The sequence below is a fragment of the Symphodus melops genome (genome assembly GCF_947650265.1).
Source record: "Symphodus melops genome assembly, chromosome: 18".
Classification (NCBI taxonomy): Eukaryota; Metazoa; Chordata; class Actinopteri; order Labriformes; family Labridae; genus Symphodus; species Symphodus melops.
In genome coordinates this window covers 21089765-21103008 of record NC_136708.1, presented here as the reverse complement: position 1 = coordinate 21103008, position 13244 = coordinate 21089765, and the positions used below count along the sequence as shown (strand labels likewise).

The window sequence follows — 13244 nt, the reverse complement described above, 5'->3', positions numbered from 1 at the left end:
AAAAAGTTACGTCACAACATCAATATTAAATCCTTCTAAGTCTAGTTTGTCTCAAGTCAGACCCACGCAGTAACAACATGATATGACCTAAATGAAAAGCTCTTACCTTATTTCCTTTGCCTCTCTGCCCTGACACATTCTCAGATCTCCTCTGCAGGCGTCCACTGCAAAGACATCAAACTAACCTCAACATGGAGCTGAAGATTTAGACCCACACAATAAAATCAATCCTTCATAAACTGAGAAAAAGGAGGGGGGGGGGATACCTTCTCCTAGTCATGGTTTTGGATGCTTCTGTCTGATAAAAAAAGAAGAAGAAGCAGCAAAGTTAGTGTTTGTCAGACAAAACCAGGAAGTCGGAAATGGTTGAAGCAGCTGCAGCTACAAAGACTTCCACTATAAATATAATAACATGCAAACACGAGCCGGATGATAAAGAAACAGTTTCCGGATTATTTATTGCGCCAAAACTTGAACTTTATACCACAACAACATTAAAGATGAACAAGTAGTATGATCACTCCTCTCTCTTTGACTCTCTGGATTATAAATAAATCATCTGTAGGGATATTTTCTGTCTTTAAGAGATAAAAACATTCATGAAGTACACAAAGAGACATGATCCCTTCATGCAGCAGCTTAAAGGCCAATAAAATGCTCCTGATTTAGACATGAATCCATCATCTTCTGTAATGATTCATGCAATAATATCCGCCATGACATGTTTAAAGTTTAAAGCAAACAAAGGAGGAAGAGAATGCAAGGAATGTAAAATATTTAGCTCACCACTTTAACTGGATTACAACAACAGTGCACATCTGCTGATACTTCACTATAAAATGTCTCAGAGTCGTACTGGTTAAACTTCTGTGCTACAAAAATAAGGCTATCTAACTTTAAATGATCAGTACATAAACAGCTCACCCTCCGAGCTGCAGGGACTCAACTAGTTTCCAGTTGGCGCTACTTTGAATCAGAAGCTTAATGCGCATGCGTATAAATATTCTCTATCCTAAACAATTTAAATAAGAGCGCAAACGACATTAATAAACCAAGAAGCTTTAATATTCTAAACTCGTCTAAACTGTTTCATAAAAGTGATAAAAACAACAACAAAATGTAAATAACTTCGTCTCTTCTTTATTTATTTTTTTGTTCGTTTCTGTCAGTTGAATTTCCGGCGAGTATTTTTGGGTGGGCGGAGCAACAGGACAGGACAGCCAATGGGAGAGAGAGACGAGATGAGCGCGTGCTCAAGGAACAGGATGTAAACAAAGCAGAAAGAGCGGAGAGCTGCACGTGATCCCCGAGAAGAGGCATTAAACATACCGTTTATCTAAAGTGTTATAACAACACTGATTTAAAGCCACACCGATTAAAGAGACTTTTATTAATTTATCCTTTTTTTCTTCTTTTGATCAGGTTGAATAATACTCGAGGCTTATTCCCACAAGCGCATATTTATGTATTAAACAGGCATGCATTGTTATTGTGCTTGTTATTCTGTAGATGTATGATGTACTGAATTAGTAATTCAAAGAACATACATAGGAAATGAGGTGTATCAACATGGTGTTTAATGAACCAATAAGTTTGTAGAGTGCAAATTCACAACAAACATCATTTCAAGACACTTTGCTAAAGAGCAGGTAAAACACTGCCAGTCTTTGTTATATTATCTAATACCACCAGATGAATCCATGTTTTTGTTTTTATTGTTGTTAATGGTTAATATGTGGGGATTTTTTTTTTAAACAAATCAAATAGCGTCTGAACTCATCGCTTGGGCAAATTTAAAAATGTTGTAGGAAATGCAAGGCCTTTTATGTCTGTAACTCTTATCCAGATAAAATTTCTAATAAATGTATAATAATTTAAAATTATTTTCTCTCATTACAAAGTTGTGTTGAAGCAATGCTGCCCCCCTCTGGTTAAATACCACAGTACCCATCATATTGATTTAATGGCATGAATTAAACTAATGCTGTGAATTCTAAATTGTGATACCATATAATGTAAATCCGTGAATTCATGTAGCTCTTCAATAAATACATATTAAGTCACTGCAGTGTAAATCAAAAAACTATGAGAGTATCATTCTCTTATCAAAGGCAGAACAACAAACCTCTGAAGTGATCAAACAGTCATTGAGCATATTTTTTCTATAGTTCTAATATGGAGATAATTGTGAACATGCCATAGACCAAACTTCCTGTTGTGAGGCGTTGTGTGGTGAATGGGAAGTTCTGTCAATCAAATATGACGGGAAGAGAGGAAGTCACAGACGAGCTGAGTAAATGACACCCTGGTTCAGTTTAAACTCTGAGCTCACACGACACAGTCTCAGTCTGCTCCTCTCAGGTCAACAACATGAAGCTGATGAAATGCATCCTGCTCGTCCAGCTGAGCTGCCTGTGTCGAGGTAAAGTGAAAGAATGTAAAACCTGTTTGTATAAACCTTGAGGGGCCGGTGGAGCAGTTCTTTTTCTCATGTGTGTTGTTTTATAGGTTTGAAAGTTTAAAATCACAATATTTTCCATAAAATCACGGCCTTGAAGAAATGAAAATGTTGTCCACAGAGACTGAGGAGACAAAGGAATAAAAAAGACAAATTGAGCTCAGGACTCAAACTTGATCGTGTACATTTGGTTTCATTTTGACAAACTTTTTTTTCAAGTTTTTTTCGTCTTGTTCTTTGAATATTTAAAATAGCTCTTGTCCATAATAGGCTGATCTTGGTGCATGGCTTCACATCGTTTTTCCAGTGCATTTCACTTTTGTCTACTTTTCTATGTGTCTGACTCATCAACCCTTGGATTCTAAAATCATTTTGTCCAGATGCTCTAAATCCAATCGCAGGTATTTGACCACACAGTTGCAGTTTTAGAGTGAAGGTGAACTGTTAATCATGAACGTCACACTTGGTCATTGATTTTGGTTTGACACATTTTATCTTCTCCCGTGCTGTGGTTCTTCATCCACACGTCAAAATTTGTAAATTACAAAACCACGGTCAAGCGGTTACTCTGACTCTTTACTCCACCATGTAGTGGCGTGTTTGATGTGGTGCTGTGATTGTTAAACGCTGGATGATCACATTTATACCGACTGAAAAGTGTCTCCCTTTCTTAATTTTAGCCTCACAAAACTCGACTCAAGCTGACCCAGCTCATGACCAGGGGAGAGCAGAGGAAGAGGAATCCAACAGTGAGTTCAATATTTCTTCCCTGAAAAACAAAATCCTGCGGTCATGCCTGAATTCTTTACACTCCATTTTGTCCAGAATGAGAAAAAAACCGCTTGATGCAGAGAATGTATGAAAGTTGTTCTTAATGTCACAGGATGTGGGCTGACCCGAATGTGAAGCATCTCTGCGAGTCATGCAGGTGCAAATCAAACATTGTCAGATGAAAATGCATCCTGCTACGTTGACTCGGGTTCGCCCTGCATGCCCCCTTTGCTGCTTTGGTTTCCGTGTGACTTTGTGCTCGTGTGCATCCTCAACAACATTGTTTCTTTATGTTCTTTAATGCAAAAGTTATAATGCTATTACTTCTGCGAGTTCTGAAGTCGACACATTGGACCACGGCAGCTTTTGAACATCTTAATAGATATATAATTTATCAGAGAATAGAAAATGACAGATCATTTTTTACCTTTATTGGCAGTAGATAAAGAAACTGAAAATGTGGTGTTTGAAGAAAGAGAGTTGAATGGCAAGCGACACTTGAAATGTTTGAAAGCCCCTGTGTCAAGTTTTTCTCTGGTAATGAAACAGATTAAAATCCATACTGATCCCTCAGTGACCAAACACCCAGCAACAAGATTGAACACTTTGATATCTTACATTTAAATGCGTGTTACAGCTGCCACAGAGTAGCTGTAAGAAGAGACCATTAAAAGCTGTTTTTACCTAACGCTCTCTTCACCCTCTTTTGAAAAAATAGAGGCTCTGTTGGGATTTAAAATCACCAGCGTGAAATCGTGACAAGATCTTGAAGTTTTATTGAAGTTATCAACACAGACAGATCTTTGGTGTTTTTGCTTGTGTGTGTTCTCAGGTGACCCTCAGGTCCATCAGCTCTCCGGTAAATGCAGCTTCACCATCAGGATGCCTGGAAACAGGAGCAGCGGCGATGTGTTGGCTTTAACTGCAGACTCCACAGACACGTTGGTTGAACAGATCTGTCAGGATCTTGACTGTGGCAGCGTCTATCATGTGACTAAAACCAGCTCACCACCCAACACCACATGCTTTAACCAGTGTTTGTACCAACATGGGCGGTTACAGAACTGCTCACAGACTGTGGAAGGAAACTGCACGGTGATTTCTGAGGCTATTTGTGGTACGGGTTTTTTCTAATATCTCCTTTTCGAAACACAAAGATCTGTTGGTTTTGTGGACGGTTTTACTTCTAACTAAAATCTAAAAATCAAATATGTTGAGTGTTGTCTTTAAAAGCAACACAAATGTCTTTTATCCTTTTAAGACTTTCTCCATGTGAAGGTGGAAGACAACACGTTGACCTTCGGAGTTTTTTTTCAGACCTTTTTTGTTTGGATTTATTTTTCTTTAAGTCTATCATAGTAAAGGTCAAACTGACTGAACGGACGAAAATGATGCTCAACTTCTAAAAATACATGGAAAAAGTTAAATAAAAAAACACATTTTAAGATGCTTAAAAAACAGTTCAAATATAAAAATAGCTGCATCTATTACACTGTTTACACTGTATACTAGTTAAAATACAAAACCATATTTGACACATTTTTGTTACCATGGCAACAAAAAAAAGAAGTCCTTAGCACCTCATTTATATTCTTTACATCAGTGGTGTCCAAACTTTTTTTCTTGCGGGCCAAAATTGTCGTGTTAGAATCGCTCACGGGCCACAGGGTTTTTTTTTTGGTTTTTTTTTAAATATTGGAAGGAACTTTTTGTATTTTGACCTCTTCAGAAAATAATGTAAATACACAATAATTAATTGCAATTAAAAAAACAATAACTGTTGTGTTCTAATTTTTTGGAAAGAATAGTCAGGCTTTTATAGGTCTCCCTCGCTAACATGAAAAAGAAAAAAAGAATGAAATATGCCATCTGATGAGGCCTGGGGCCAAAATCTTCTGATTCTTCGATTTGAAGTCAAGGGCCACAAAAAATCCACTCAAGGGCCACAAATGGCCCCCGGGCCGCACTTTGGACACCCCTGCTTTACATATTACTTACACACCACTCTGTCCATTAAACAAGTCAATAAACACAAATGTTCATATCTATATTTTATTCTCTAATAACAATAATTATCAACAAGTAAACTTCCAAACATTTGTACTTGTGGTTCTCTGTGGCCTCACATACTGTAAGCTGTGGCATTAGTTTGATGATCTGATCCTCAGGGCACCAGGCCGCCCGGCTGGCAGGAGGATCAGACCGCTGTGCTGGACGGGTGGAGTTATGGAGAAACGGGAGGTGGGGCACCGTGTGTGACGACCGCTGGGACCTGCTGGATGCTGACGTGGTTTGCGCCCAGCTGGGTTGCGGTTACGCAATCAGTGTGACGGGACAGGGCGGCTCCTTCCCCGCAGGAAGAGGACCCGTCCACCTGGACGAGCTGAACTGTACGGGCAAAGAGGAACACCTGTGGGCCTGTCCGGCTGCACGGGACGAGTCCGACTGTGGACACAAAGAGGACGCCGGAGTCGTGTGCTCAGGTCGCAGTCAGAAAACATTTTCAGGCCCACAGAAAGAAGAAAATGATATGCATATATTTATTAAGTCTTCCTTTGTGATTCTGTGCAGAGATGCGAGCGGTCAGACTCACAGGAGGTCTGGACCGCTGCTCGGGTAAAGTGGAGGTCCACCGTAACGGCAGCTGGGGAACGGTGTGTGATAACTGCTGGAACGCAGAGCTGGCCTCCGTGGTTTGCTCCATGCTGCAGTGTGGAAACAAGCCGGAGAAGATCTCCCAGTTTGTCCCTCCTCTCAAACACAACAACGCGACTCTGTGGTACTATCACTGTGATCCAGGTGTGCAGAACCTGTGGCAGTGCAGGGAGATCATCAACAGAAAGCACCTGTGTGAATCATCAAAGGCGTCCGGCGTCATCTGCGAAGGTGGGTGACACAATGCATGTGTGTGATAAACTGGTGAGAGTGTTAAACCAGCACAATGGGTTGATGGGCTGCATGCAATATAACCGACTGACTTGACCTCGTTGCTGAGGTCGGATTTAAACCTTCAGTCACTACAGCCTACGTGCACGGGTCGCTGACTCCAACCTCTGAGCAACAAACCAGCAACCCTGTGGTTTGGTTATTTGCCTTGTCAGAGGAGGGACTTGTGTTCCAACAGGCTCCTTTAAATTTAAAAAATATCAATAAACACAGGCACGTATATAATCTATGTAATCCTCCCGTATAAGTAGTTGAAGTAGTTGTGGTCATTGGAAAAAGGGTTAAAAAAAAAGTCAGCCATTCATTCATTCACATCACACTATAGCAGAAGTCAGCGGCCCAGTTCGGCCACTGACTTCTCCTGTGAATATGGTCACTCTCCCTAAGAAATAATGAAGGCCAGGTTAGGCTGTGTTTTTAGATTTATAGTTTTGTTCAATTTATTTTTATTTTTTTCATTTTTTGTCAGCTCACATGCAGACTGATTTTTTTTTTCTTCTTGCAGGTTCCCTCGGGTTTCCTTTGCAAACCACAGCCAGCACAGCTAATGAAACTCTAACTACTTCACCCACAGGTAAATAGTTCTGTGTTTTTTTATTTGAATATCAAAGAAATATTACGCTGTATGTGTCACTTCCTGCCTCTGGCTTGTTTAAGACCAAAGTCGGGCAACAAGTTAAGTAAAGACAAGAGTGTGTTGTTGTTGTTGTGTTTCTCTCTTTTCATCCCAGACCTTCTGACCCCGGTCGAATCTTCTGACTTTTTCTCCTCGCTGCCCGTCGAGCTCCTGTGCACCATGGCTCTGTCTCTGCTGCTCCTCGTGCTGCTGATCACCAACACGGTGCTCTGCTGTCATTACAGGAGAAGAAGCGGTTTGTTTCCTTCACTTCAGTTTGTGTCGTCGTCTCAACACTTTAATTTTTTTTTTTTTGTTATTGTGAAGCTAAATCAAGTGCTAGCTAGTTTGAGGGGCTATGAGAATCAGCACTGAGTGTAAAAGTGCTTGTCTTGGTGTTTTTTTCGTCCGCAGTGTTATTACTCCAGCAGACCCACCGCAAAACACAACTCACCTCAGAACATCATCACAACAGCTACCAAGAGTCCGTGAACCTCGTCAAGGTCACCGCGAACGAGCCTCCGACAGACGGTGAGAGGCCGAACGTTGATGCTCATGAATGAGCAGGATTTAATACTCTGGATATAAACAAAGTTCCTTTCCTTTACAACCTGCTTTATATTTGGTGGTTAGAAAGGGAAGCAACTCAAAGTGCAGAATAATCTCATGAAGTCGTTTTATTTGTTTGTGTTTGTCTCAAAAAGCTCCGTTGAGTCCCAGGCATTTCTGGACCCAGCTTAGTAGTGTTGACAGCGCGTCAGTAGATACAGACTATGAGCAGTATGAGCCGAGCAATGAGTCATCTCTCCCTTTATCAACCTTTCGCAGTGAGCCCCATTCATTTACTTCTCCTCCACTAATATCAATCCTGTGTGATTTCTCTCTTTGCTGCATGATGTCTTGCTGCTGCTGCTGCTGCTGCGGTCGACGAGCGCGTGCAGATCAGATCGACGCTCTTTGCAGCAAACCGTGTGCAGGATCGTTTGTGATGAAGACTTTGCTTTGTGTGCATCTTGCAGATTCTCAGCGGTACAAAGCAGACATGAACCCCTTGTTGAAGCCCTCGGGACTTGAAAGCCTCTTTGAGGAAGGTGAGTCACCGAAAGGTCGAATAAAAGATGAACACAGTAAAACTTCCACTGTGAAGCTGCTGCTCCTAATTAGAAGAAGACAAAAAAACAGGAGGGACTTTTTGTAGAGCTTCTGCCGCTCAGTGTTTTTTCAAATATCTAAATGCATCACATTTTTCACCACATCAGGTCGAGGTATCTTTATTAGTCCCTACAAAAAGTCTGTTAAACCCTGTTGACTTATCTGTCTGTCTGGCTCAGCCTCTGATCACTTCCTGTCAGCACCTCTGGTCACTTCCTGTCAGCAGCTGTGTGTCCGATCAAACTTAAAGCTGTGTGTTTGCACTTCCTGACGAGTAAAGTTCGTTGCTAAGTGTTCCACGTGAGCTCAGCATGCTGTACAGTAAACAACACTTTGTTTTTATTTTCAGCTCCTGAACCGGAGAATAACGTGATGGGAGTCTTTACAGGCTGTAATGGCGGCCCGACAGAAGCTCAATATGCCAGAGCGTCAACGATAACGGTGGACTCATTTGATACATCGAGTACGTCTTCTGAGGACTTCGATGACAACGTCCTGGTCCCACCCGGTCAGTCAGACTTCCTCACCTGCTTCTCTTCAAACAGAACTCTGTAGTAAAGCAAAACTGAAAACTAAATTACATTTGAACTTTAACCTGGACTTGAATTCAGATTCTGGCTGGACTTTAAACGTTTACGTTTACCATCAATCCTGTAAAAAGCTCATCATACTTGTAACATTTTTTTTCGAGCATTACTTTTAAAACTCGAGAAACACTGATAACTACGTTTGTTGCTTTCCAGGTTAGTGTTACCTGACAACATGGCCAGCACTGTCATGTCTTTATTCTAAATATGAAGCTTTTCCTTTTATAAACATAAAAGTTTTGTAGTTCTAGTTAGCATGAATAAACTTGCAGCTCTTTTTTTCTCTCTTGTCAATCAAGGAAAGCAAAAAGGCAAAACAAATGTACATACCGTAAATTCCGTACTATTGAGCGCACCTGGATATAAGCCGCACCGGCTAAAAATAAGTAAATAAATGTATTTGTACATATATAAGCCGCACTTGATTATAAGCCGCAGGTGTCCACGCTATAACAAGAGCTATTTACACAGACGTAGGCTACCGGTAACATCCGCAAATACTGTAGCGTCCGTACGGACGTTAAAGGACGACGAGAGCGTTCAAATAATAACTTTTAATAACCCGATCACTGTCGGCCGTGACCACGCCGTTTACAGCCGAGAGCAACACATAACTTGCCGTAACAATCCAACTCTCTCCCCCAGCGTTCTCTCATACAGCCACTCAACACGTTCTCGCTGGTGCATTCACTGACTCTCCACATAATCGGAATTATGAACACATTATCAACTACTGACTTTACAACATGAACCGTTACAACACGAAGCCTAGCCGACGGTGTCTGTAACACGGCTGATGAAAAAGATGACCGTAATATATTTCACAAGAAAAAGTCCATCCATTCACTGCCTCAGAATGACTTCATTACTCACTTCCTCAGTCTCTGTTGTCGCTGTCAGTGTCATCTTAACGTGCAGCAGCTCTGTTAGCTTCTTTGACAGCCAGGTCGATCGCCTTGAAAGCTGCATCATATGTATTTCTCCGTGTGTTTTCCATGATGAGGGTGCGTGCATGAAGCGCAAAATGACTGATATTAAGATCCGACGTGATGAAGTCAAATGTTTTTGCGGCACAAGCTCATTGTCCCCCATAAAAAATCCATGCATTAGCCGCACCGGAGTAGAAGCCGCAGTGCTCGAAGTGTGAGAAAAAAGTAGCGGCTTATAGTCCGGAATTTACGGTATTTATAATAATACATCTTATGGAAAGGCTCCCATTAGCCAGGACCCTGGACACTAGTAAGCTATATGCTAAGCTAGGCTAATTGGTTGCTAGCTGTAGCTTCAAATTTGCAGACATGAAAGTTCAAGTATTTCTCAATGATTCACAAAAATAATTATCAGTCGTTATGATGTTGTATGAATCTGTAGAACAAGTTTTAAAAAGCTTTCAGAGTCCTTTCATTTTGAGTGATTGGAAAACGGTGATGACGTTTTTTCTTATACAAATAATTTGTTGACAGTCCCTAAACTACATCTGTGGGTGTTTGAAAAAATAATCCCACTCATGACTGAAAGTGGAAAAGAAGATGTGAAAGAGGAAAAAAAACCCAACCTGAGAGTGTCTCAGACATTTCAAGATGTTTCATGTCTGATCGTGTCTCAGAGGTCGTGACCTCTTGTCGTCTTTTATTACAGAGCTGGAGCCGAAGCAGTCATCGAGTGTAAAAGAGACTTTAAGGTTCAACTGTAGCTACGCTCAACATTTACCCGAGGAGCAGAAACACCAGTACAATTTAGGTAAATGTCACTCAACATCACACAAACACACGTTACAACAATGTGATCTCCACTCGCTGAGCTTTGTTCTCGTCAGGTGATGAAGAAGACGGCCCCATTTACTCTCCTGTCAGCGCCGACCCAAACTCGTCTTCAGACGATGATTACGATGATGTGGACTGTTTACCGTAAACAGACGAGCTACAAAACGGAATATAATCTCATCATCTCCGGCTTCAACACTGCACGAAGAGGAAACAGGAACTGTCAGCTCCAACAGAGGAAACTTACTGTCACCTTTCGACGTGTTTCAAGGGAATCTGACACCCTGACAGTTTCAGTTGATTATGAAACACCCTGATATTAATACTTATAATAGATTACTTTTATATAACTCTTTTCTAAATATTCAAATTTATCTCATCAACAAAAAGAAACGAGACCAAAATCGTCAAGACTGATTACTGCTTATAGTAACTTCTAATACCTGAAACCACTGATGGGGGGGGACGGGCAGTGATTGACAGCATGGAGCAGAAAAGATTCAGTTTTATGTTCTTCCACAGGACACAGGTTCAAGATTGAAAAATACAGCACAGAAAGATATAGTATGAAACTGGCATTAAAATAAGAGATGTCATTACAGCTCAGCTGAGGTAAAAGCACCTAACCAGGTCTCCCCACTATCAGGTGTCTAAATACTTTTATTTCTTCATCATGTTTTCAAATGAGGCCTATTTTTTTTTGTGTAACTAATAATCCACTGGGACAGACGTTAAAGTGTAGTATTTGAGTTCTACCACAAGGTGTCGCTGAAAACTTGTGAGTAAATGAACTGGTTTGAAGTCCCAACACACAAACTAAAGAAAACTAAACTTGTATAACCTACAAGTGTAATCAGCAGATGAATAGCTGTTTGTTTCTAAATGAGGCTGAAGTCAAACTAAATGCTCTGTGAACAAGTTTGAGACGAAACTCTGGGTCTTTATCGGACACGAAGCATCAGAGCGGTTTGAAACCAGAAACTGAACGCAACTCTTTTTGCACAATTTCACCTGCAGCAGCTGCAGAGCATCAACGCTTCCTCCTGAGACAGAATGAAGCCTCAAATCAAATCTTTCTTTTTTTTTATTTTGTCGAGGTAAAAAAAAAAAAAAAAAAATCTTCAAAGCACCTGTAAAACTGTCAGCAGCCGGGCAGCAAGGAAAACAGATTAGCTTCAGCTAAGCTAACATGAGAAGTGATGCATCAGACTGATAACAAGCAGAATCTGGTTTATTTTGACTGGATGGTATTTGGCAATGAAAGATGAGGAGGAGGATGATGTGTTGGGGGTGTGAGGAAGGGGAGGACCTCGGGGGTGAATCTGAGGAGAAAAAGAGGAGTTGGAGAACGATGAAAGGTCTCAGAGAATCATAAATATATCACTCACATTTAGTCCAGAGCTCAGCATGCAGATAAACATGTGAATTAACGACCTGATCTGCTTATGAAATTCAATCTCTTTCACATGCCAGAGACTCCAGCATGCTCTAACACACACACACACACACACACACACACACACACACAACTTAACCGAGATCTCTTCTAAAAGTATGCACTCTGATATATGACAGATCCTCTCCGAACAGTTTGCTTTTGTTTTATTCTGCGAGATTGATAAGTCCGAATCTTAAAATCGGTGGATTTAGAGGCCCGATTAACATCAAGGGGAAGGAAAAGCAGCACACCAGTATTTCAAGTAGCTTGTAGTATTTGAGGGATTAGAAGATCAAGCCTCTGTTTTTACTTTGTTCATTAAATCAGTTACACGCAGAGGATTATGGCTCCATAAGTCGGTAAGTTGCTTAAAGCGTCCCGACAAGCGAACCTGCCCGGGTTTAAACTTTTGAACTCTGTTTGTTGCAGGAGGAGCGGAGACGACAGTACCTGCCTGCTAACAAAATGTAACACTTGAAGAAATGGGGCTTAATCTAAAGTAGGCCTGCGTCATAACAACAACAACAGGGAGAAGTAATATGTGTCACCCTCAGAGCAGAGGAAAAGTTCAGATAATTAAGTTCTTAACTTCTGTATCTGTGCAGCTTCTCAGTCATCCAGGTCATGGTTGAATTTGAAGCTTGATCCAAAGGTGACTGGACCGGTTGAAGATGTTGAGGGTGTTTCACCTCTCTCCTCTGAAAGGCTTCTTCAGGTCTAAACTTATTTAGCAGACTGATCTGCAGTGGGATTCAGTTTCCAGCTCCGTCCACCAGAAAGTTCAGAAGCCTTTCAGAGGAGAGGTGAAACGTCCTCACGGTCTTCTCAAAGTGCTTCAAATTGTGACTTTCACAAATATGTGTGTTTTTGAGTCCCGAGAGAATTTAGCTAAGGAGATTTTTGTGTTGCCAAATTTACCTGTGTATGCCCACAAACATCAGGCCATCAGACCCAGGATGGGCCACCCCCCATTTCCAAAGTCTGGACACGCCGCTGAGCACAGCCCACCTTTGTTAGTCAAAAGTTTGCTGCTAATTTAAAGAGTCTGAATTCCTTCTTAACTCCAATTAGGCAGCACGCAGTCTGTTAATACATTTTCTTCCTTCTTGGAGCTGGTGAACTTTGTATACATGTATAATTAAAATCACATTCATTATATTAAATACAGTTTTCACCCTCACTACCTGTCAAACCCTCTTTATTAGCACAAACACTTCAGGTTTTATACCATTACAGCATCAAGGAGACAGTCTCTGTAGTTTATGAGCCGTGTCTCACTTCTCCGTGACCTCGCAGGAGTTTCTCTCTGGATGCGGACGCTCTATTGGCACCGAGCTCTGTGATTTCCAGGGACATGTTGCAGGATGGACTGCAGCCACTGAAATGCAGTGAGGTCATCAGTTTAGGTAGAGACCCAGATGGTGCAAGACCCGGGCAAAAATCCACTTCAGCTTATTAATCAGAGAAGGTTTTTCCCCTTTGGCCTCACAACGGCAAAGATTTATACTAAAGC

General features: G+C 41.2%; 1 protein-coding gene and 1 long non-coding RNA gene across 2 annotated transcripts; one reads left to right on the top strand and one right to left on the bottom strand.

Moving 5' to 3' along the window:
- Positions 1-97: 97 nt before the first annotated feature.
- LOC306839441 lies at positions 98-1015 on the bottom strand. Its single transcript, XR_013781190.1, has 3 exons — positions 787-1015; positions 267-298; positions 98-164 (listed from the first exon to the last, which is right to left on the bottom strand). It is a non-coding gene; the product is annotated as an uncharacterized lncRNA (long non-coding RNA).
- Positions 1016-1529: 514 nt separating this feature from the next.
- Positions 1530-12868, top strand: LOC306839264 (T-cell differentiation antigen CD6-like). Its single transcript, XM_079367857.1, has 14 exons — positions 1530-1649; positions 2203-2422; positions 3139-3207; positions 4062-4346; positions 5398-5712; positions 5801-6115; positions 6681-6749; positions 6907-7047; positions 7206-7322; positions 7496-7618; positions 7811-7882; positions 8293-8451; positions 10169-10270; positions 10347-12868. The coding sequence occupies exons 2-14, from the start codon at positions 2371-2373 to the stop codon at positions 10439-10441; spliced, it is 1914 nt and encodes a 637-aa protein (XP_079223983.1). The 5' UTR covers positions 1530-1649; positions 2203-2370; the 3' UTR covers positions 10442-12868.
- Positions 12869-13244: the final 376 nt, after the last annotated feature.

What these genes read in the sequence shown, in the direction of transcription:
- LOC306839264 (XM_079367857.1), top strand. Translation starts at nt 2,371, where the DNA reads ATGAAGCTGATGAAATGCATCCTGCTCGTCCAGCTGAGCTGCCTGTGT. An exon ending in GATTTCTGAGGCTATTTGTG is followed by an intron (nt 4,347 to 5,397) that starts GTACGGGTTTTT and finishes TCTGATCCTCAG; the next exon opens with GGCACCAGGCCGCCCGGCTG. An exon ending in CGCCGGAGTCGTGTGCTCAG is followed by an intron (nt 5,713 to 5,800) that starts GTCGCAGTCAGA and finishes GATTCTGTGCAG; the next exon opens with AGATGCGAGCGGTCAGACTC.